This window comes from Episyrphus balteatus, chromosome 1 (assembly GCF_945859705.1).
Source record: "Episyrphus balteatus chromosome 1, idEpiBalt1.1, whole genome shotgun sequence".
Taxonomy (NCBI): domain Eukaryota; kingdom Metazoa; phylum Arthropoda; class Insecta; order Diptera; family Syrphidae; genus Episyrphus; species Episyrphus balteatus.
The window spans coordinates 111,518,178-111,543,425 of NC_079134.1; the positions used below are offsets into that span (position 1 = coordinate 111,518,178).

General features: G+C 34.9%; 3 protein-coding genes across 7 annotated transcripts in view; 1 reads left to right on the forward strand and 2 right to left on the reverse strand.

The window, feature by feature from the left end:
- LOC129906660 (mucin-17) overlaps positions 1-25,248 on the reverse strand; it is a 470,057-nt gene that overhangs the window by 425,281 nt on the left and 19,528 nt on the right. The window lies entirely within an intron of this gene.
- Positions 1,101-6,233, forward strand: LOC129909829 (uncharacterized). The gene is made up of 2 exons (XM_055986939.1): positions 1,101-5,236; positions 5,675-6,233. The coding sequence occupies exons 1-2, from the start codon at positions 1,101-1,103 to the stop codon at positions 6,231-6,233; spliced, it is 4,695 nt and encodes a 1,564-aa protein (XP_055842914.1).
- LOC129906661 (uncharacterized) lies at positions 19,445-21,992 on the reverse strand. Its single transcript, XM_055982520.1, has one exon. It carries the CDS (start codon positions 21,748-21,750, stop codon positions 20,230-20,232), a length of 1,521 nt encoding a protein of 506 aa, XP_055838495.1. The 5' UTR covers positions 21,751-21,992; the 3' UTR covers positions 19,445-20,229.

Sequence of the window (25,248 nt, forward strand, 5' to 3'; positions counted from 1 at the left end):
CGACATACAAAAAAGACCTTAAACTTGCTATTACCTAAATCTTCAAATATACAATATATATATATTTAAACTATACACATAAAATATATTCTAACTATATTTAAATAAAACTATGAACAACATATCCTGCTTTATAAATAAATTTCATAAATAAATATTTAAATATAAAACTACATAAACTAAATAACATATATCGAACATAAATTCATTCGCTAACCATAATCAGCATCCGCATAATTTATGGTGCTTTCATCACGTAAAAATTGATAAAATCCACAAAAGTGTATTTACGATCCACTTTTGGGCGAAACACACACACACACACACACACAATATTAAAAAGCTTTCGTTTCCAACATATTTTCGAAAACTAACCCATTGACGCACTCACCACACCATTGCATAATATCGTTTCGCTCTATTCGCTCGTTCTCTCGTTACTTACAATCCACAAATAGGATCCATAGTATACACACCTGATTTCGATTTCAGTGCACAGATCAACATTTCGGCACACAACATCATTGATTTCATTTATCGCTTTGCTCTATTCGCTCGTACTCTCTTATCGTAGCCACATAACATCTCCATGGTATACACACCTGATTCGATTTCAACTTGATATCAGTGCATCGATCTTCATTTCGCCAATACACCATCACCCAGGTCGTCAACGTTGTCATCATCGTCATCATCGCCATCATCGTCGTCGTCGGGGGAGATTTTGCTTCATGATCAATTCACTGATAGAGCTTTTTTGAATAGCATTTTTTGTCGTTGAAATGCAATACACAACTTTTGCCTTTTCGTAGGTTTAACCTTCAATGCTTTGAAAAGAAATTCTTAGTACAGAATAAATTCGCTTGTTAAAATTGGATTTTGGATTAATCTCAATTCTCACAATCTATCTTTGAATTCAACTCGCCGTGAGATTTAATTTGTTGGGACAGTTTTTGTTGGGAAATTTTATTCTTTACAACAGGGTTGCCACCTAGCATTTTTAATTTGTTGAATAAATTTAATTGAATTTTCAATAAATTATAATCGTTTTTGTTTTTACTGTCGCTGTTTAAAGAATAATTGAAAATTAAAAATCTACAATGGCTGAACCAACACTTGATGAATTAAAACAACAACGAGCTTCTACTAAAGGAAGTATATCTCGGATAAAGAATATCGTGGAATCCAATTCTAACGCCCTAACTTCAACTGAACTTGAATGTCGTCTAGGAATTTTGGAGTCGTATTTTAAACAAATATTAGCATATCAAACCAAAATAGAAGTTTTATTACCAACAGATACTAGTAGAGGTGAAATAGAAGATTTGTACATCACCGCAAAAACTAAAATTCTTTCGCTTTTGGGTACTGGTAGACGAAGTAGTATCGCAGACATGACAGTTTCTACAGTCCCACATACAATTAGTCATCTTCCAAAACAACGTTTACCAAAGTTTAGTGGAAGATATTCAGACTATAAAAATTTTATAAATTCGTACAACAATTTGGTAGAAAATGATTTAAGTTTGACAAAAATAGAAAAATTTAATTACTTGCTTTCTTGTTTGAGTGATCAAGCTCTTGGCACAGTTAAGGCTTTTCAAGTCACGGAAGCCAATTATCCCAAGGCACTTCTTAGTTTGAAAGAGCGCTATGATAATGATTGCCTCATTTTCTTAGAATATATCTCACAGCTGATCGAATTACCCAAGGTTCAAAAAGCTTCTTCTGTTTCTCTACGGAGCTTGGTAGACAATATTTCGGCGTTGATTAGTTCCCTACTTTCTATAGGATCACATGAGAATATTTGTAACGCAATAATAATTCATATTGCGATGTCGAAGGTTGACACAGATACACAATCGAAGTGGGATGAACAACTGGACTATAAGAAGTTGCCGGATTGGAAGGATTGTGCAAGCATACTCAATAAACGGTGCCAATATTTGGAAGCAAGAGATAGCAAGCAGATTCGTTCGGAACAATGCGTGAAGACATTCAACAAACATTCATCAACAAAGCCAACAATAGTAAATCCTCATCGCCCACAAACTTCGCTTGCTGCAAACCAACGATCCTGTATCTTATGTCGAGACCTTAACCATTCAATTACAAATTGTAAAAAATTTCTTGAGCTTTCGGTTATGGATAGATTTTGGAAAACCAAGAAACTAGGCTTGTGTCTGAATTGTTTAGGGAAGGGTCATAGTGTATCTAGATGTCCGTCGTCTTATAAGTGCAAGACTTGCAAACAAGCACATCATAGCCTTTTGCATAGGATTCAACCTGCAGACACCAATTCTGGTATTGATACTCCCTCAGATACATCTGGTCAAAGCACATCGGCTGCAACTCATTCCGCAATGGAAAAAGAGCAAGTTCCTGAAGCACAAGTTATTTTAGCAACAGCATTAGTTCTTATCAAGGACTCATCGGAAGGCTTTCAACTCGGTAGGGTTCTACTAGATTCTGGTTCGCAAGTCAATTTTATTAATGAAAAGTTCGCCAATTCACTTGGTCTAAGGAAACATCGTAAGAATGTTGACATCGTCGGAATAGGAGTGACTGAAACAAAAATAAAATATCAAACTCAATCAACAATCCGTTCACGATATAGCAACTTTGAAATTTCTCTCGAGTTTTTAGTTGCACCTTCCATCACTGGGTATCAGCCTGAAGCATCTCTCAATGTAAGCAGTTGGAATCTACCTTCTAATTTAGAGCTTGCTGATGAGAATTTTAATCAACCGTCACAAATCGATTTATTGTTAGGGGCTGAAGCTTTCTTCGATTTATTAGAATCAGGTCAGATAAAACTCGGAGAGGGTCTTCCATCATTGCAACAAACTGCATTAGGATGGATTGTATCTGGAAGATACAAATCAAAATACAACACTTCAAAGAAAGCATCGTGCGTAGCCAATACACTTGAACTTGGTCTTGATAAATATTTTGAAAAATTCTTTGAATTTGAAGAAATTCAAGGTCTACGGTCAATATGGTCTGAAGAGCAGAATGAATGCGAAAAGCATTTCATAGACACAATTAAGGTGCTTCCTAGCGGTCGGCTTATGGTACAACTACCTTTCAAAAAACATCCTAGCTGTCTTGGAGGCTCTTACGATATTGCTTTTAGAAGATTTTTGTCGCTTGAGCGTAGGTTATCCAAAAATGCATCAATAAAAAGTCAATATTCTGATTTCTTAAAAGAATACGAACGTTTAGGTCACATGTCTCTGGTTCCCAATCCAAACCTTGATGAAGATCATTATTATCTTCCGCATCAATATGTATTAAGGCCTGATAGCGTATCAACAAAGTTACGTGTAGTCTTCGACGCATCTTGCCGCACATCATCACAAATTTCTTTAAATGGAATACTAATGGTGGGTCCTACTATACAGGATGAGCTTTTGATTATTTTGCTACGTTTTAGACTTTATCGATACGCGCTAACTGCAGACATCGTTAAGATGTATAGGCAATTCCTTGTGCATCCATCGGATAGGAAATTCCAATTCATCTTATGGAGAGAAAACGAACATACCCCAATACAAACTTATCAGCTCAATACCATAACTTACGGCACATCATCTGCACCCTTTTTAGCAATTCGCTGTCTTCAGTATTTGGCTGAAATTAACATCGAACGTTTTAGTCAAGGTGCTGCTGTTCTTAAGTCGGACTTTTACGTTGATGACATGCTAACTGGGGCAGACGACTTGGATACTCTTTGTCAAAAACGGAATGAAGTCGTTTCAATTTTGAGTACAGCTGGCTTAGAACTTTCGAAGTGGAACAGCAATCATGTCGCTTTAATTGAAGAAGCTACACCAAAGGACATCAAATTGACTGAATCCAATCTCACCAGTACGTTAGGTATTTCTTGGAACCCTCGTGCTGATGAATTCATTTTTTCATACAAACCTAATCGGGTCTATACAAAATACACAAAAAGATCTATTCTCTCGCTTTCGTCGTCTCTTTTTGATCCAATGGGCTTGCTTAGTCCAATAATTATCCGAGCTAAGATACTGCTACAACAGCTTTGGATAGAAAAATTCGATTGGGACGAAAATATTTCTCCAAATCTCGAGACAGAGTGGCGTCAATTCATGACAGATCTCAACTCAATTCAAAATCTTCCAATTCCTCGATACGTTTTTCTAGAAAACAATATCAGATTCCAGATACATGGGTTCGCAGACGCATCTATGAAAGGGTATGGCTGCTGCATTTATCTGCGGAGCATTGACAATAGTGGGTCCGTAGGAGTGAAACTTTTAGTCGCCAAATCCAGAGTTGCTCCTGCAAAGAAGAGAACACTTCCCCGCCTAGAGCTCTGCGCAGCACATCTCTTATCCAAACTTTGGGTAACAATACAAAGGGTCATCGTCAAGCACTACAATGAAACTTACTTTTGGACTGATTCGTCAATAGTTCTGCACTGGATATCCACACATTCTTCGAAGCTAAATACTTTCGTTGGTAATAGAGTAGCTGAAATCCAGAACACAACAAAGGAGGTGGTCTGGAAACATGTTCCAACTTCTGATAATCCAGCAGATATAGTTTCTCGAGGATGTACAGCGGAAGAGCTTAAAAGTTCAATTTGGTTCAGGGGTCCAGATTTCTTGATCGAGGATGAAGAAAGGTGGCCATGTTCATTAGGAGCTTCTCCTCCTCCAGAAGATTTATTGCTAGAACACAGGAAAACTGTTTTAGTTTGTCAAAAAGACAAAAACTATTATCTCAATTTAATTGAAAAGGTTAGCTCGTACACCAAAGTTTTGAGAATCTTTGCTTACGTAAAAAGATATCTCAATTTACGATTACTGAGGATTCCATTCCCAGGTCGATACCTTACAGCTGAGGAGTTAGATTATTCGTTACTCACCATAGTTAATGTCATACAAATGGAGTATTTTGCGAAGGAGATCCAGGCAGTAAAATCAAACTCAAAACTTCAAGGATCGACAAAATGGTTATGTCCTTTTATCGAGGACAGAAATGGTCTTTTGTTGTTGAGAGTAGGTGGCAGATTGAAACATGCTGACATTCCAGAGGAAAACAAACATCCGATGTTGCTTCCAAGAGATTGCAATTTCAGCAAAGAACTTATTCGACATTTGCACTATTCTAACTACCATGCAGGTCCAAAGGCTCTTGTGGCGCTAACGAGACAAAGATTTTGGATCATCAATGTTCGACAGTTGGCACGCAGCGTTATTCGAAGGTGCACTCATTGTGCAAGATATCGACCGAAGTTATATGACCAAGTAATGGGAGATTTGCCTGCGGAAAGATTAACATCTTCACGTCCATTTTTATGCTGTGGGGTTGATTTCTGTGGTCCTATTTACACATACTACAAAATCAGGGGGAAGGTGCCTTATAAAACCTATGTGGCAGTTTTTGTCTGCTTCGCTTCGAAAGCGGTTCACTTAGAAGCTGTATCAGACCTTTCAGCAGATGCTTTTATAGGAGCATTAAAAAGAATGATAGGTCGTAGAGGTATTCCCAAAGACATCCACTGTGACAACGCGACAAATTTTGTTGGCGCACAGTCAAAACTAAGCGAGTTGCGAGATATGTTGTTCAAAAAATCCAACCAAGAAAATCTCTTTAATTATTGTACTAATTCCAATATAAATTTTCATTTTATACCCCCCAGGGCACCCAATTTTGGTGGAATTTGGGAAGCTGCAGTTAAAGTCGCTAAGGGTCATTTGTATCGCAGCCTTGGAAACGCCAAATTGTCATTCGAAGAGCTGTCAACTGCACTTGTCGAGATTGAGGCCATCATGAATTCGAGGCCTATTACTTCTATATCAACAGATCCAAACGACTTCGAAGCCCTAACACCAGCACATCTCCTGATCGGGTCCTCTCTCAAGGCGATTCCTGAACTATTGACTGAGGTATCCGACATAAGCTATCTCGAAAGGTGGCGGCGAATTAACGCTGTCAAAACTCATTTCTGGAAGCGATGGTCCAACGAGTACGTCACTGAACTGGAAGGTCGTGGAAAGTGGACAACATCAAGTCCAAATATCGCTATCGGCAGCTTGGTCATCATTCACGAAGACAATTTACCACCCCAAAAATGGCTCTTGGGAAGAGTCACCAAAGTCATCGAAGGTCCTGATGGGCGAGTAAGAGTCGCCGATGTTAAAACCCAACGAGGAACATTTCGAAGACCTATTCGCAAATTGGCGGCGATTCCGTCTTGAAAGGTGATCCTTTCAAAGGTGGCGGAATGTTGGAGCTCAAATCATCATAAATTACTTATTTTTGAATTAAATTTTGAATAATTAACTTACTCTTAAATTGAATAAAATCTACTACTTTTATTACATTTATTTTTGAATTTGGCGCTTCATTTATACGATTCGCCATAATAACTTATTGTTGAATTCGCCGTAAAAATGTTATTTAAAAATAACGTAATTTCTCTCTCTAAAAAACTGCAATAAAATGTATGTATAAATAGAAGCTTTCAATTTTAATAAAACCTCTTTCTTGTTCAAAAACCCTTAGGGGAAAAATCGCTGCATTTTCATTTCGTCGTTCGCTACAAGTTTATAGTTTCGCTTTTATAGTATATCGGCTATAATATAGTTATTTAAAGGTTATAGGATCTTAAGTAATTTCGCTTAATTTATCTCAACCAGGATCGTTCTATCTTTTTAATAGAAAAGACAAAATAGAGTTCCCAGGTTGACGGTCAAAGTTGTTTGATCGTACAATGTCAAAAATGTGATGTGATAGAATTTTTCTGACTTCGGATTCGAGCTCAGAGAACAAAAAACCATTAGAAAAATATACTTTGATATAAAAAAAATTTTTGACTAGTGAAACCGAACAGGACAGAAAAAATCGAATGCCTTGTTCGATTTCACTAGTCAAAAATTTTTTTTATAGAAATCAAAGTATATTTTTCTAATGGTTTTTTGTGCTCTGAGCTCGAATTCGAAGTCAGAAAAACTCTATCACATCACGTTTTTGACATATTACCATGCCAAAAATCAGAAAAATAGTGTTTTGGACGTTCAAAATTCAATATCTCAAAAACTTTGCACGTAAGAGCTATTCTAGTGCTTGATTCAAATTAAAAAGGTCAATGACCATTAGAAAAGTATAATCTGGTTTCTATAGAAAATTATTTCTCGCCAATATTACTGTCATTTCCGGAAAAATCAATCTTAAAAATCGATTTTTTGTCTTTTTCAATTTTTCTCAATATTTTTTAAAGCAAAAGTATAGTTTTTCCACACAATCTTTTAAAAACGGTTTTAAGCTAAATAATTACATTCCAAAATTTTCAAAAATCAAAAATTTTTTCGGTAACTTTTTTGTTTGAAAAATATGCTATTTTTTCAAATTAAATTCGTCAAAAATCCAAAAATTCTCTTTTTGCTCAAAAATTCACTTTTTGCTCAAAAATAATTTTTTATAGATAGAAAATATAACAAAGTAATTTTTAACTAAGTTTTGTTAAAATCCAACTATTTTTGTTAAAGATAAAAATAAAAAATCAAAAAATCGTATTTTTGCATTTTTTTCAATATTTTTGAGGTTATAGAAAAGAATTGTTTGAGTAAAAGTTGTAGACATTTGTACTATTTGAGTAAAAGTTGTAGACATTTATACTACCTACAACTTATGCATTTGACTTTTTTCAATAGCACGTCTAATTTTGACATAATTCGTAAAATACCATGATTTTTGACACCCACCCCACTTTTTCGCCCACCCACTCCCTTTCCCCCAATTTTTTTGTGGGCAATTTATTTTTCCCCTTTCATATACCATTTATCCTAAATTTCCCCACCTCCCTTATGCTGCTAATAATTTGTTCAACTTTTGCCCTCTGAAAACCGGATTGGCACTGGTCTATTAGTTGTATCCTTTATGATCTAGTTTTTCGATATTAAAGTCAGAAATATTAAACTAATTGTGTTTTTGTCTATTTATTTATTTGGATGCAATAAATCAGAAGCGGGATTCACCAAAATTAAATTAAACACCCTTGAAATCAATTTTATTCTGTGCAGCTGCAATAAATAACAAAAAAAAAAACATATACATCGTGTGTGTGTGCGCTGCCGTCTGCGATCGTGCTGTGTAGTTGTAATAGTTAGTTTCATAAACAAATTCCAAGACTGGAAACTTTCGTACGTCTTTCCCCCCAAAACCCTTTTGTGTACAATGCTGTCTGTGAATATATGTGATTGCCACCACGTTGGTAAATGACGTTAACACGCACACATTTATAGATTCACGACATTCACTACACATCGGACACGAACACAACGATAGATTGACGACATTCACCACACCTCGCAGCTTGTAGGCAAACGTCAGTTGACCGCCGAGCTTCCAGTCCTGGTATTTTTTGTTTATGGTTAGTTTTCGTTGCTTGGTTGTGTGTCGGAAATACGTGAACTGAAGTTGCGACAGTATTGTGTATTGCCCCTTCAAGCAAGAAAACTGAGTTCAACAAAGAAACTCCGACCTCAGACCGCGAAAATCGGGCTTGCACTCACACACTTGCAACTTTTTGTGTATGAACACAAAAGTCGAACGAGAATCGTGGTGAAAAAGTGCGAAAAGGAAAATTGACCAAGGAAAGACAAAGGGAACAGAAAAACAAAGCATCAACTTCATTTTATTTTTTTTCTTGCAGTGTTTGTGGCGTGTCGTGTCTCGCCTTGTTTAATATTAAATTACTATATATAATATGGGATCATTTTAAGCCAAAAAAAGAATTCATCGATAAAATATGGGTGAGTGTGCTCGCGCAGTGATTTTTTAAATAATAAACTAATCATTTTGTGTTTTTCTTAGGAAATCTTCTTCGGCAGCCTGACGCCACCAGCACCCACATACATTCAACATCCACAATTTATCGAATTACATCGAGTTTTCCTGCCGCTGGCCTTCACCAGAAAATAATTACAAAAATTGTGTTTGTGAAAATAAAATAAAGAAAAGAAAAAAAAAACAGTTTCAGAGAAAAAAAAAAACTGGTTCTTTTTTTGGTCGCAAATGCGAAACGTCATCCCTTTTTTGTTCCTCTTTCTGGTAGGTTTTCGCTGCTCCGACTCGGGTCCGACTTCGGCTCCGTTTTCTCGGAATGGAGATTTTCACCACACCAATACATATGCAATCGACTTCGCGGTGATTATAATTTCCATACTAATTTGAGCCACCTTCGGACCAGTTTCTGAGCCGAAGTCGGACTCAGCTCCGCCTCAGGCGGAGCGGATTCGGACCGAGGTCGGACTTGTTTGCTTGAAGGGGCAGTATTCAGAGGTTGCATGAGGAACGACTGTGTAACGTGTTTAGACAGGAATACGAAGGCTATGTGAAGCTGGCACCCCCAAATGCAAATATGGTTCGATTGCCCAAGGTTAGCCCAGGATAGCCCAAGATTTTTTTTCGTTAGCCTACCCTTAGTTTTAAAATTATAACGGAATTATTTTTTTTCACCTCAAAAATCATAAAAAAAAAATTTTTTATTCTGTGAAAAAATTGTTGTTTTTGCACCCTTGGTTCGATTGCCCAACGTTAGCCCAGGATAGCCCAACTTTTTTTTCTTGATTGCACTATTTTTTCAAAAGATACAACAAAAAACTTTTTTTCATATCAGAAACCCAAAAATTTAAATTTTTTTTTCCTGTGAAAAAATCCTTAGTTTAAAACCGTGGTTTGTTTGCCCAAGGTTAGCCCAGGATAGCCCAACTTTTAGTTTTGCTATCGTAAGCTTAGTTTAAAAATTATAGAAGAATTAGTTTTTATTCACCACACCAAAAAAAAGTAAGTATACACCTCAGTGACCCTTTTTAAATTTATAATTAAGAACAATTAAATTCACTTTTTAATTTGAATTAACATCTTTACTTGATTGAATGGACTACATATAACATTCCTGTTAAGAAGCTTAAGTTGACATTTAACATTAAAAGCCACAACAAACGAATAATTTTTCAAGTCTCAAAATCAATATTTTGTTTTGTTTGCCATATAAGTACCTAGAAAAGCTACATGCTTAGTAAAATATATCCAAACGTATTTCAAAAGTAGCAACAAATATGAAATGGAGTAAAGTGATTGCTTTTTCAGAACACGAAAAAACACTTTTTTCAAAGTACCAACTTCTTAAAAATCAAAATTTGTTTTTTTTTTTAATGCAAAATTTATACTTTTTCATTTTTTCTCAATTAACCATTCTAATTCAAACTAATTACATCACTTTTTTTCGTTAGCCCACCCTTAGTTCAAAAGTTATAACAAAAAACTTTTTTCAAAGTACCAACTTCTTAAAAATCAAACATTTTTTTTCAGTGTAAAATTTATCCTTTTTTTCATTTTTCCTCAATTAACCATTCTAATTCCAACTAATTACATCACTTTTTTTCGTTAGCCCACCCTTAGTTTAAAAGTTATAACAAAAACCTTTTTTCAAAGTACCAACTTCTTAAAAATCAAACATTTTTTTTTTAGTGTAAAATTTATCCTTTTTTTCATTTTTCCTCAATTAACCATTCTAATTCCAACTAATAACATCACTTTTTTTCGTTAGCCCGACCTCAGTTTAAAAGTTATAACAAAAAACTTTTTTCAAAGTACCAACTTCTTAAAAATCAAACATTTTTGTTTTCAGTGTAAAATGTATCCTTTTTTAATTTTTCCTCAATTAACCTTTCTGATTCCAACTAATTACATCAATTTTTTTTTCGTTAGCCCACCCTCAGTTAAAAGTTATAACAAAAAACTGAGGGTGGGCTAACGAAAAAAAGTGATTTAATTAGTTGGAATCAGAATGGTTAATTGAGGAAAAATGAAAAAAGGACAAATTTTACACTGAAAAAAAAATGTTTGATTTTTAAGATGTTGGTACTTTGAAAAAAGTTTTTTGTTATAACTTTTAAACTAAGGGTGGGCTAACGAAAAAAAGTGATGTAATTAGTTGGAATTAGAATGGTTAATTAAGAAAAAATGAAAAAAGTATAAATTTTGCATTAAAAAAAACAAATTTTGATTTTTAAGAAGTTGGTACTTTGAAAAAAGTGTTTTTTCGTGTTCTGAAAAAGCAATCACTTTACACCATTTCATATTTGTTGTTTCTTTTGAAATACGTTTGGATATATTTTACTAAGCATGTAGCTTTTCTAGGTACTTATATGGCAAACAAAACAAAATATTGATTTTGAGACTTGAAAAATTATTCGTTTGTTGTGGCTTTTAATGTTAAATGTCAACTTAAGCTTCTTAACAGGAATGTTATATGGACTACATTCAATCAAGTAAAAATGTTAATTCAAATTAAAAACATTTGAGGCGCAATGCAAAAACCAGTGAATTTAATTGTTCTTAATTATAAATTAAAAAACGATCACTGAGGTGTATACGTACTTATTTTTTTGGTGTGGTGAATAAAAACTAATTCTTCTATAATTTTTAAACTAAGCTTACGATAGCAAAAATAAAAGTTGGGCTATCCTGGGCTAACGTTGGGCAATCGAACCACAGTGCAAAACCAACAATTTTTTCACAGAATAAAAAAAGTTTTTTTTTTTGATTTTTGAGGTGAAAAAAAATAATTCCGTTATAATTTTAAAACTAAGGGTGGGCTAGCTAAAAAAAATCTTGGGCTATCCTGGGCTAACCTTGGACAATCGAACCATATAGGTTTGAAAAAAAAATTTGCATTTGGGGGTGCCAGCTTCACATAGCCGAATACGAAGGAGAGAAAACGGGAATAAAGAAAAAAAAACAACTTTTGTTTGGTGTGCGTCGGCGTCGGTGGTTGAATATTGTGTTGTAGCTTTGTAGTACGGAAAAAAAAATAATAAAAAGCAAGAAAATGTCTGCGGCGCTAGACAATATTGCCAAGTGGATGATTCAAAATTTAAAAACTGAATTAGACAAATTAAAAAGTTCAGCGGGGAACAAAGCGGAATGCTTAGTGCGGTTTTAGGAGTTTCTACGAGAAAATCCTGACAAGGAAGCAGAGTATACTGTTGTCGTAGAAAGTGATGCTGCAGCTAGTGAAACGAAAAACGATGACGGAAGTGCAGTTGTGAGTAGTGCGGGTGCAAAGGAAATTGAATTGCTGCGACGGGAAATGGCTTTGCTAGAAAGAGAGCGTGATCTCTGGAAAAAAGAGTGCAGTTTGGTGAAAAGTCAAATCCCAAATGCAACGAATGCAAACTCAAACGGTGCGGTCAGTGGAATAAAGGTTTCGGTAAGCGAGGTGGTGAGTGCGTTGCCAAAGTTTCACCCTGGTGACATAACGTCTTTGAATAGCTACTTCACCCTGGTGGCACAAGTAGACAAATTAAAAACAATTTTTGACTGGAGTGATCAATTATTATTGATATGTGCCTGCATGATTAAATTTCAAGGTCCAGCAAAATTTTGAATCGACTCTGAAACAGGTAATGTAAAAACTTGGGTAGACCTGAAAACCGCGTTAGTAAAGGTGTTCTCGGTGGTGGTAAATGAGGCGGACATTCATCTGCAAATGATGGCACGAGTTCGTAAGCCTCATGAACCTATAGAAGATTACGTTTTCGATGTGAGAATGATCGGGATGCGGGGAAATTTGTCAGAAAGTTCTATAATACGTTATATTATCACGGGACTAAATGATGAAAAGCTAATCGAACAGCTTTGCGCAAAGAATTTGATTCGTGCTTTGCTTTACTCGAGCGGGTTAAGTCAATAGAAAGTTTGAAAGACCAAAAAAAAAATGCTCGCACTCAAAAAATTTATTAGTAAAACAGCTACGAATGGCATTCGTAGGAAAAATATTCGTGCATTGTACGCATATTCGTAAAATACACGCAGTATTCGTGCAGTGCAATATTTACGAATGCATTAGTGAAATTTTACGAATAACTGTAGTATTATCCACGAATTTATTCGTTCAATGTACTAATTTTATTCGTAAACAAAAATTAAACAACTTTTATTAGTACATTGTACGAATTATTGCGTACATATAACTAATAACATTCGTAAATTCTTCGTACGAATGCATTCGTAATTTCTTGCATTGTATTCGTAGTATTTACTAATAAATTCGTACTATTTACTAAGTAAATACTAATATTCGTAGAGAAATTTATTCGTAGGGTGCCTGTACGCATTATTCGTAGAATATACTAATAATTCGTTGAGTGGTACCAAATTTGAACCGAAAAATCCGTTATTTCCGTTATTTGTTAATCGTTTTCCATTCCTAAATAGCATCAAAAAAGTTAGTTGCTATACGCGTGTCGTCGCTTGTAGAAGGTTTATATTTCACGGAAAATATAATAAGTTTAAATAAATATAATTAAGAAACATAAAGTTTGTAAAAATAGTGATTGAAGTGATTACAGAACCGAGGAACGACTGAACCAGAATCGCAACAAAAATCAGGTGAGTAATCTATGTTTAAGTTTAAATCATTGTCTTTTATAGCTTACTTCATTAATCCTAATTTATTTTTTGACTTTTTACTTTCATTTTGGAATATTCTTTCAAGGTTGGCATCAAGAATTCATCAACAACTAGCTTTACCAATTGGCAAATGGCGGACCATATCAAAACATCTTTGGTTACTAGTACTTTTCTTAAATATTTATTGTAAGTATAGACATTCTTTCGATCGACTTTCAATGTTTAATGTTTATATATTTTCAGTGATCTTCCAAGAAAAATATGAACACCGGGGAATACATATGGTATAATATTTAAGGTCCAAAAACTTATAAATGTAAAAAATGTATGCAATAAATTTTTATAGTTTTGAAGTACAGTTTATGCTTGGGTAATTATTTCACCAATTAATATTTCTGGAAATTTCAGGAAAAAAATCCATGGCGGAAAGTTCTACAATAAATAACATTCGTACATTATACGAATAGCACTGTATAATGTACGAATTATTAGTAAAACCATTCGTAAATATTACTATGCTATTCGTACAATATATGAATAGTGCTGTACAATGTACGAATGAATGAGAAAAGCATTAGTAAATACTACAAATTATTCGTGCAATGTACGAATGGGAATGTAAATCTACTAATAGTATTCGTACAATGTACGCTTGATTTTCTACGAATACTAATAAAATATTCGTAAAAGTACTAATAAACGTCCATTTTACGAATAATATTCGTGGCTGAAAACCACGAATAAAATTCGTAGAATGTACGCAGTTATTAGTACTATTTACACATGAAATTTTTTGAGTGCGAAAATAAAAGATTTGTTCAGACATCCGACGAAGATAAATGGCAGAAAGTTGTTTCTTCTGACACTAAAGGCGGTAGTGGGTTGGTAAATAAAGAAGTGGCAAACGATTTTTCGCGAATGATGTGTTTTGTATGCAAATAAAAAGGAGATAGAGCGCGGGATTGTCAAAAAATTAGTATCCTTTCACACACAGCCGGCCGGCTGCAGCTGCAGAACAAGGGAAGAAACAATAATTTTTCTTGTAGGTTTCACTTCGACTTGATCTTGATATACCTAAACAGAAAATTAAAAAAACAACCCCTATCTCACCTTACAATACGAACTGACATCAAAATATAAAAAAAACAAAACAACCCCTTTCTTGACTACAGCACATGAGAAGTAAACCAGAACGGCAGCTAAGTTGAAGCAAAGACAAGAGAAATATATATTTCTCCTGTCTGTCGTCTGTGGTTGTAGTAAGCGCAGTTGGTTGCATTCCGGCAGCCGAACCGTGTACAAGGTTTCGGTTTCGGTTTGTACGTGTGAAAGCGCCCATAAGATTGTGTATCCTAGCAACCGTGTATCCGGGCCGTTTATCCGGTTCTCGGCGATGTGTGAAATGGGCCTTACGGTTCGCGAAGATGACGTTAAAAATAGTGGCATTCCATATACTGTAAATAAAACAAAGCCAAGTGGATTCGGCGGTGGTAGTTGCGACACGGTTGGGAAATTTTACGGTGTTATCGACATAGAAGATGTCAAAATGATCGGTGAAGTGTTCGTTGTACCAAATGATGCTCAGACTGTAAGTGTTATTGTCGGAAGGTCGGTGTTGTGTCAACCACATGTTCGCGTCGAGTTTTCTGACAACAAAGTTAACATTGCATACAATTCGAACCATGTTCTCAAAATAAAAACATTAAGTGACGAAATAACGGTTGAAGAAATAAATGTTGACGAAAACTTTTCGGAGGACGCTGTCAAAAGCTTGCACTCGTTGGTAAATCGATACCGTCCTTGTTTTGCTAAAAATTTGTCGGAATTGGGTATTGCGCGTAATACGGAAATGACAATAAAATTGACGGAATCGGAACCAAAAGGCAAAACAGGCAGTCGTATACCATTTGCGCAAAGAGATATGGTGTCCGAAACAGTACAAGAACTATTGGACCAGAAAATCATACGTAAGTCAATTTCAAATTTTACCTCTCCAATAGTTTTAGTCCCGAAGAAGGATGGGACAGTTAGGATGTGCATTGATTTTAGACAACTTAATGCCATCACCGTCAAAGAAAAATATTCTATGCCAGTTGTCGAGAAACAGCTAAATAGATAGTAGCAGAAGAATCAAGGCATTTACTTGCCTTTTAAATCCACAATATGCAACTGGAATTCTGCGCCCGCAGTTTTCCAGGCAATGATGGACCAGTTAATTGCAGATCTAGAACCGAGAGATATATTGGTTTTTTTGGATGATGTTATAATACCAAGTAAAACAATCTAAGAAGGTCTAGATAAACTAGAAATGTTCTTGGGAAAATTGTTAGAGAGCGGGTTTACTTTGAAACTGGTAAAATGCGAATTTCTTAAAAGGCAGGTCGAGTATTTGGGACATCATTCATCCTCCGAAGGCATAAAACCGGGATCCAACAAGACTGCTGCAATCGTTAATTTTCCTGTACCATCGTCTGTTAAGCAAGTTAGGCAGTTCTTAGGGTTATCCGGATACTTTCGAAAGTTTGTAAGGGAGTACGCACACAAAGAACGAGACGACGAAGATGGCACCACATGAACTTCTCTTTTCTCTTCGATCCGCATATTCCATATTTAGTAACATATTTAGTAACAAGATCGCTTGGTTATGACAGATATCTAATTGAAGATATACCAGGAGCCCAACGAACTCAGAAAAAGTTTCATTCTGTGTTTGCATCAGATAGAATGCGGAAATGGTTAAGTCTACCAAAAGATGGAGCTGATTGCGAGATAGAAGCTGATACAAATTCCATAAATGCGAACTGTAGTGCGTCACCGAAGCAGGATAGCCGAATGTTACATAGCAACACTGCCAAAGAAAAACATAAATAAGAAAAAGAACGAGAGAGTCAGTCTAGTTAAAGAAGTTGTGATGAACGGCCGTGTTTAGTTGTATCCTTTATGATCTAGTTTTTCGATATTAAAGTCAGAAATACATATTAAACTAATTGTGTTTTTGTCTATTTATTTATTTGGATGTAATAAACAATAATTTAATGATGTGGTAAGATGAGTTTTATTATTATTTCTCTTTAAAAAATAATATATTTTGATTGATTTCCCTTTTATAACTATATTTGATTAAAGAATAAACAAATTTCTATGTATTTTTCAAAATATTAATAAAAACTTGGCCCAAAAATTTGGTGAGTGACTGTGTTTTTTTTTTTTTGCAACAGCAGATTTTATGCTGTTCAAAGTCAAAGTGACAGAAGCGCGCTTTAAGGATTTCTCAACGTAACGCGACGACGCGTCTGGCAAAGCGTGATTGTGTTTCTGCTATAGTTGTTACTTGTAGGCAATTCAAAATCGTATACATATAAAAGAGTCTATCTACTAGTAAAGGGCTTCAAACTTCCTTGTAACTGGTTTCATTTACATCAATCTTAAAAAACAATTCGAAATATATATATATTTTTATGTACATACATTTATGTTTTAATAAATTAATAGTCCTTATTTTTGTGCTCCCGAAAACCAATACCAGTATTCGTTTTTTTCTGCTTTGAATTTTTATATTTATGCATACAATTTACACGTTTAAATTTAAATTGCAAAAACAATTTTTGATATGAAAAGAAAAAAATTAAAAACTTTTCATCGCTGGGCCAACCATTAGAGACAATCATTCCAAGCAGAAGATAAGAAGACTCTCCCTTGCGATCCGAAATAAAAGTACAATAAAGTTAATGGTACTCATAGAAGCCGTAATATTTGAAATGTTTAAAAAGGCAGTTGTCTTGTAACATCAGAGCTATAGGAAAAAATACCTTTTCATCTGTGTGTACACCCCAACCACCCAAGCAGCAGCTACAGCATGCATGTTGTAAGTGATAAAAATAAGAAGACGCCAGTCAGGAAAATAAAATTTGAAATTTTTACAGCAGTTGGGCTGGTGGTAAACAGAAAATTGCATACATTATACATGAGTTAACCTGAAAAGGTGTTGGCCCTGAGAAGGATTCTGTAGGAACAAACGAAGAAAATGAAGATATACAAGAACTATACGGCAAGAAAACCCTTGGAGCTCATAAAAGCTGAAACCGAAGCGCAAAGTGTAAAAGGTGAGATCCCGAGTAACGAATTTTTACTACGCTGCTGGTTCCTGATATTTCCGGCACCATCAACACCCGATGCGACGTTGTTGTTCCGCTGCGTTTTCTTATCGTCATAACAAGGCCATTTCTTTCAAAATGATGGCCACCTTTAACCAGAAGTTTTTCTTATTTCAATTTTTCTTTGCCACACGGTTATTGCATACCTAAAGGTGGATACTCATGAAGGTCTGAAAAATACTGCTCTTTACGTTTGGCCAAAGGTGAATGATTTTCTTAGCGAAAATTCATAAAAATGGCAACTGAATACAGAGGGAACAATGTTGGTACAATGTACATACATTATGTATCTGTGTATAGATATAAACATGTAAATGTGTAGCTGTGTTGTAAATTAATACTTGGGCAAAATGGCGGTTGGATAATAAGACTACAACACGGACACCTAAGCCAAATCCCTTTTAAAAAAATAAAAGAAAGAATAAAACGACCGACCGAAGTTAAGTTTCAGAATAAAATACAGCAATAGTAAAAAGTAACGAGCCAAAAACAACTTACCTTACCGATGAGGGTGCTAGTCTGCCATATCTTGAGAGTTTTCTTCCTTAGTTTTTGACCTGTTTCACTTTGCCCTTACACTCGCTGTGTCGTTGGCTGTGCAGTTCTTTTAATTTTTTAACATATATACACACATACCTATATACACCAGCTCAACGCACTCAAATATGCAATTCAATATTCTACTAAGTCTGATGGTTTTGTTGTTTCTGAGAGAGAGAATCCTCACATGGGTATGGTGACTACTACCCTAGTAGGGTGTTGATGTTTTCATCCCTTCGATTCAGTGTTCTACTTCATGTTTATGTCAGAATATTTCGAATTGCAGCCAATTTGAAAGTGAATTTCGGCTTGTTGTGCTTAATTCCTCCATTTTATGTATTTCTGGTTATGGTAGGTACGAATATACTTTGAATACTTACATTTGACTTTCTGTGAGATGTGTGTTGAGCCAAATGGTTCTAAATGGAGAAACATTTAGCTAATTGGAAATTGAAGAGGAAAGGAGCAAGTCGTTGGCCTCATGAATATCTATATTTTTATACAATTAATCTTGTGTTTTTAATTTTCCACTTAAAATAAAAATAAAAAAGGCCCGCTTGGAGTACAATATCATAGGTATGTACATAACATATTATTTGGAAGATTCTAGGGACTTTCCATAGTAACATAGATGAAATTATTGTATTGCACTGTTTTTGGTACTTGCAATAGATATATCCTTTGCAACAGTTCTAAGCCCAACTATAATAGGCATATTCGAGCATGGGCTTATGTCAAAATCGAGCAAATTGCTTCGTCCTGTTTCTGAAAAAATTAGGAGTAGTCATAATGAACATACGTGCGCATAGCCTGCTGTCACAATTTAAATTTTTGTTTTCCGTACACAGAGAAAAATATGACCCGCTAAAAACTAACAGATTGCCATATTGTTTTACCGTCCTTATATTTCATAAGGAAATCTTATTAAAATCAACGATTAATAAGGTTTTTTTAAAAAGATTTCTTATTATTTTTATAGAGAAAATCTTATTAAAATTTGACTGAAAAGTTGATTTTTTTTTGCACTAGAACAAAAATCGCGATCAATATTTTCATGGCAGGTTGGTTCAGGTGGTAAGGTGGGCCACTAATGATTTGAAGTCCCCAGTTCGATTCCCGGCCTGGTCGTCTTTTTTTTTTGTTTCTTTTCAAAAACCCTTTAAGTGCAGATTTTAAAACAATAAGGAAAACCCGATTGTTTTAATAAGGTTTCCTTCTTGGATGAAAACCATATAGAAATCTTATTGTTTTTGTTCTATTTTATGTGATCTATTTTTCTCTGTGTAGTTTTTGTAAAAAAAAAACGCGTTGAATTACACAAAAAATATTTTTAAAACTGTTTTTATTAAATTCACAGTTCGTTGATCACATTTTTATTAAGTGAAAATTAATTTAATTTTTTGCATCCATGTTGTTCTTTTTTATTCAGAGAAATTTACTCATGTCGTGCGGTTTAGAGCGCACGGCATGTGTTTAACGAAAGTTAATGAAGCGCGCATGTGCTCATTATGTATATCCCATTAGAATAGCGTAAAACCGGGTGACTTTGGCACGTTTTCAAATCTGCAAAAAGCGCAGATTTTTTAAAACATGTGGGTTTTTATTTAATTAAAAAAAAACAAAACCTTAAAGTTAGCATACATTTTGATATCCTTCAAAGGATGTGGAAAAAAATAGTCTCTCTCTGCGGTCAACCGTTGGAACAGGAAGTTTCTTCTCCAGATCACTTTTAGTGACTTGTGCTACGTCTTTTTTTTCTGGGTATATGAAGCTGTACCCAGCACCTCTTCGCAGGAATGAAACTGTAACCTCATCGTTATCAACATTTAAGATGCAGCCGACGTAAAATAATATTTTTTTCTTAACTGGAAACTTGACCAGAAATAGTCACCAGCCTTTATGGACGAATCTTCGCTGGCCATCATATCTTCGTCAATCATAAATTTGTTGCTCTTGCCAAGAAGCGAGGTTAACACTGTCCGAGTCATCCAAAGACAAAGACTGGAGCGAGTTTAGAGTGGTATTGATGGTTGAGGAGTCTGATGAAACGATGACCTGTTAACATACAAACCTAGTTAATTTATTTCATCAATAAAATAATGAAATATATTCTTGCCTTGCGGCGTCTTGGCTTCCGTCTGTGACTTATTTTTGAGGGGCCGGGCTGATCCGTGGACATTTCTTCAGTGGCATCATCGGGCGCATCTACATTATGAGAATGTGTTAAAACGCTCGACGATAATGTGAAGTCCGCCATAGTGACACTAGCACCTGGTTCAGTGTTAACTTTTTTCTTTCTTGGCTTCCTGGTTGAGGTATCCGGGGTCCGAAGCCTCTTCATATAGTCCAATACTGAATCGCTAAGGTTCATCATGTTGCTGGTAGTATTATTTGTTCTTGATTCAGTTTTGTCGAGTTTACTTAAAACTTGTTGCCTATCGCATGGATAAATTCCAGTTGCCCGGAAGCCAGATATCAAATTTTCCCTTGCCTTGTCGTTCTCATGTAAGCTGTCCCAGACTTTTTTTAGAAGACTAGGAAACACATCTTTCGGCACTGTTTTGTTTTTCGAGTTAGCAATCTTATACTCTGTTAAAGTCTTCCTCCATAATATTTTAAGAGGTCGAAAGAAGGCTACGTCTAGTGGTTGAGCAATATGAATGCAATTGGGGGGAAGGCAAATAAATTTGATATTATTTTCTTCAGCTAGTTTGATAACATCTTCTGAAAAATGGCTCGAAAGATTGTCACCAATGATTGCCTTTGGTCCAGTTAACCTCCGGGCGTAAGGGAGGTAGATAGTTTGAAACCAATCGGAAAATACCCTGTTATCAAACCAACCATGAGATGTAGCATTATATCGAGAGCCAGGTCGATCACCCTCCATCCAGTTCTTGTAAACATTTTTGGCTTTATAAACAACGTAAACAGGCAACAACTGTCCTGTTGCTGTGCTACAAAACATGAGAGAAATTGAGCTTTTAGAATGGGCCATAACTTGTTCTGGATACTTAACGCCTCTAGAGAAAATGGCTTTCTTGGATCCAGGATCGTCTGTAAAATTGGTTTCGTCATAGTTGCTGATGTTTTCAGGTGGTATACCTTCCAAACTGTTCTCCAAATTGTTGAAGTAGCTAGACATTGTTGAGACTGATATGGCTGCCCTTGCTGGAGTAATATTTTGGCATATTCGAGGAGTTATTTGGTCTTTGTGCCTTTCCAGAAATGAATGTGCCCAATCCTTCCCTGAGAAATTGTTATTTAACTTGGAAACACGTTTGCCCTTTCTGTCGCGAAACCTCTTAGTGATGTGGCGAAGATCAAGGGTTGCAAGTGGAAATCCCCAGTTACTCGTTGTTAGAAGCATTTTTACGATGCAGGCTTCTTCGTCTTCCAAAAGAGCGGTTGGCCCACCAACAGATTTTGTGTGAAGCTTCTTAATTTTGTTTTGGAGTGTGGATCTTGAGATGTTGAACTCTTTTGCAGCCTTGTTTAATGATATTTTCCCTTCTCGAACTTGTAATAAAGCGTCTTCCAATGTTTCAGGGGTATAGTTTTTATAAGGCTTTTCGAACCCCGTCCTTTTGTATGTGTTCGGCATCTTTATTCTTCTCTAAAGTGTTCATATAAATTTATGAACTTCCTTTTATATGTGTATGCTGGTGGTTATTATAGCAAGCATCAGGGTGGTGATTGCATTTTAATTATGTATTGGTGCTGCCAAACATTGCATATGTGTATTACATTTTAACTACAATTTGGTGCTGCCAAATGTTAATATCATGATCTGATAACTTTTTTATTATATTGCCAAATATCAGTTTTGTCAATATATACCAATATATAAAATCAAAGTCTAGTGCAAAAATTAAGAGTGTGACTTTGGCCACCCGGCCAAATTCACCCTACCATATGGCATTTTTTATATAAAAATTAAAATTAATTTTTATGAAATAGTTACAAGGGTAGAATGAAAGTAATTCAACTTGCAAAACAATACACATAACCGAGTTAAAGTCATATTTCAAAAAGAGTAAACTTTGTGCAATCTTAATCAATTTAGAAAATTATTTTAGACCTTATTGATCACACTTTTTTTTTAATTTTCACACATAAACACGAAACGAATTCACATTTACAAGAAAAATTACCTTCTAGACGCGTTTCGATAGGACTTGCCTATCATCATCAGCGCACACGACTGATTACAAGTGTCATCTTCTTCTTGTAGGTTAGTACATACAGCATCACTGGTCCAAAGTGCAATTCATTGCAAAAACACGAATTTGTACGAAGATAACCGACGCGACCGACGGTGGTTTTACATCACACGTAAGGTACAAAGTTAATTGTGTAAGAACAATAGAATAAGACAAAACACAAAAAATGAACTTTGCACTCGGTATTTCTCGATGTGCATGTCAACATAAGGAATAAAGCTATTTTAAACCAACTGGAATAAAAAAGATGTTATATTTCCAAGATCGGCGTTCATTGAATTTTCATCTTTTTGGATAAAATAGCTTTCGTAAGCATCTAACCGTCGCGAATCGTTAACTTGTCGAACTAATTTTAAGTTATCTTTTGTTAAATTTAAGTGATCGTTTGTTAGAAAATGGTTGCTAGGGCTGAAGGTCTTGGGTTGTTTGTTTTTATGTATGTAGTGTGTTCTTTAAATCTTGTTTCAATATTTCTTTCTGTTTGGCCATAGTAAACTTTTTCACAATCACCACATTGTACTGAATAAATTCCCGATTTCTTAAGAGTTTCATTTTTATCTTTTGTTGAGCCTAAGATAGATTTTAACTTATTGTTGCTCGAAAACACCATTTCCATGTTGTTGCGATTAAATGCACTCTTTAATTTATTTGTAATAACCGGGTTGTATGACAAACATACCCTTTTTCGATCATTTTTTTTATCGATTTTTTTATTTTGTGCATACAATGTTGTAAGATTAGAATTTTTAATTTTTCTCATATGTTTTAAGATGAGATCGTCAACCATTTGAACATTGTATCCATTTAAATTTGCGATATCTTTAATATGCTCATACTCTTTTTTGTAATCAGCAATTGAAAGTGGTAATTTACACAATCGATGAATGTATGAATGAAAGGCGGCTTTTTTGTGTTGAATCGGACAATACGAGTTACTTGGAATGCAACGTTTGGTACTCGTTGGTTTATGGTAAACAGAAAAACTAAAAGTATCTCTATGTCTTCGTACTTCAAGATCCAAAAATGGTAGTTTTTGATCTATTTCTTCTTCGACTGTAAAGTTAATTTGATCATATTGGGAGTTTAGTAACGTTATTAAATCTGTTATTTCCGATTTCTTAACTAACTTTGTACCTTACGTGTGATGTAAAACCACCTTCGGTCGCGTCGGTTATCTTCGTACAAATTCGTGTTTTTGCAATGAATTGCACTTTGGAACAGTGATGCTGTATGTACTAACCTACAAGACGAAGATGACACTTGTAATCAGTCGTGTGCGCTGATGATGATAGGCAAGTCCTATCGAAACGCGTCTAGAAGGTAATTTTTCTTGTAAATGTGAATTCGTTTCGTGTTTATGTGTGAAAATTAAAAAAAAAGTGTGATCAATAAGGTCTAAAATAATTTTCTAAATCGAGTTAAAGTCATTTGGCAATCCTATTTCTGCAACATGTTCAACCCATGCAACATTTTCAGGTGATTTTTTTTTAGCATTTTGAAGAAAACTAAATTTTAGTATAAATTAATATCTAATTTTAATTAAATAAAGCTAGTATGATCACTTTTTAATTCATCAAATTATACGAATTTACAAAGAAACTTGGAAAAAAATTAGACAAGTCTTTCATACAGTAGCGAGCAAAAAAAATGCAAACAATAAAAACATTTGCATTTTTTTGCTCGTCTAAAAACGTCTATTTAGGTAGACTTTTGACCAAATAATAGTTTTGGAGTAAAATATTCCACAAATTGACTCTGTTTAATGAAAACAAAACAGTTTCAATATGCCAAATTTGGTAACTTAGTTCTTGTTCAAAAACTCTTTAAATCTCTTCCGTTTGCATTTTTTTTCTCGCTACTGTATATTAACAATTTTTTAAAAAAGTGTCCATGTCAAAATCAAAGTCACCCGCCTGCAGTGTTGCCATGAAATCATTTCGAAAAATCTGCAAAAACGACGAAAAAAAATCTGCAATGCAGATTTCTTAAAATTTGCGAGACTCGATTTGAAAAAAATTTGCGAACTGATTTCAAATAAAAAATTAATTTCGAAAGTGATTTTCCGCGCTGAAATGGAAACTGAAATTCTCCTAGAAGTGTTGCTTTATTGTATTCTTGGACTTTTTCCAATATAAAAGCAAAGATGCTCTGAGTTTTCTTATAATTTACATTTAAGAAAATAAAATCAAGAATTCAAGAAAAATAGAACGTTATGAAAAAACTCCACCTGATTTGAAAACTTAACTCAAATAATAGGCGAAATTGTTGTTTTTGGCAAAATAAATGATGTTTTAGTTCGTTTTTGGCCTTAATTTAATTGACATTTTACTGGAGTTTTTGGAATTTAATCCTTTTGCGTCTTTAAAACGGTAAGTTTCAGCTGCAGATTAAATCTGCACTGCAGATTTATGGTTCTCAAAAGTCTGGGAATAGGTTAAAAATCTGCAAAATGCAGTTAAATCTGCACTATTGGCAACACTGCCCGCCAGGCCAAAATCACCCGGTTCTACGGTATATTGTAACGAATTTCAGAACTTCTTTTTAAGATAAATGTCTGAACACACTACCTACTACACCAAAGGTAGAAATATGAACTCACCTTTAATAATTAAGAAATTCCCCTCTGAATAAAGCAAGTCATCAAGGACAGCCTAAAATGACAAATAATTCCGTCAACATCAACATGAAGAAGCTCAGTCCATCTTATCAATGAATGATTTCCCAATTTTGGCAAACTGTGTGCGTGAAAGACAAGGACAGAGCATAAAACCAACTAAATGGCAAAGAACAACACCAGTGTTGAATACCAATCCTGTGGGGGATACACATCTTGCCGCAGCGTATCTTATCAGGGCAACGCCATCTGCTGGTGAGTTATT

Coding starts and splice junctions, on each gene's coding strand:
- LOC129909829 (XM_055986939.1), top strand. CDS start 1,101: ATGGCTGAACCAACACTTGATGAATTAAAACAACAACGAGCTTCTACT. Junction 5,237..5,674: donor GCACGCAGCGTTATTCGAAG/GTGCACTCATTG, acceptor TATACCCCCCAG/GGCACCCAATTTTGGTGGAA.
- LOC129906661 (XM_055982520.1), bottom strand. CDS start 21,750: ATGCCGAACACATACAAAAGGACGGGGTTCGAAAAGCCTTATAAAAAC.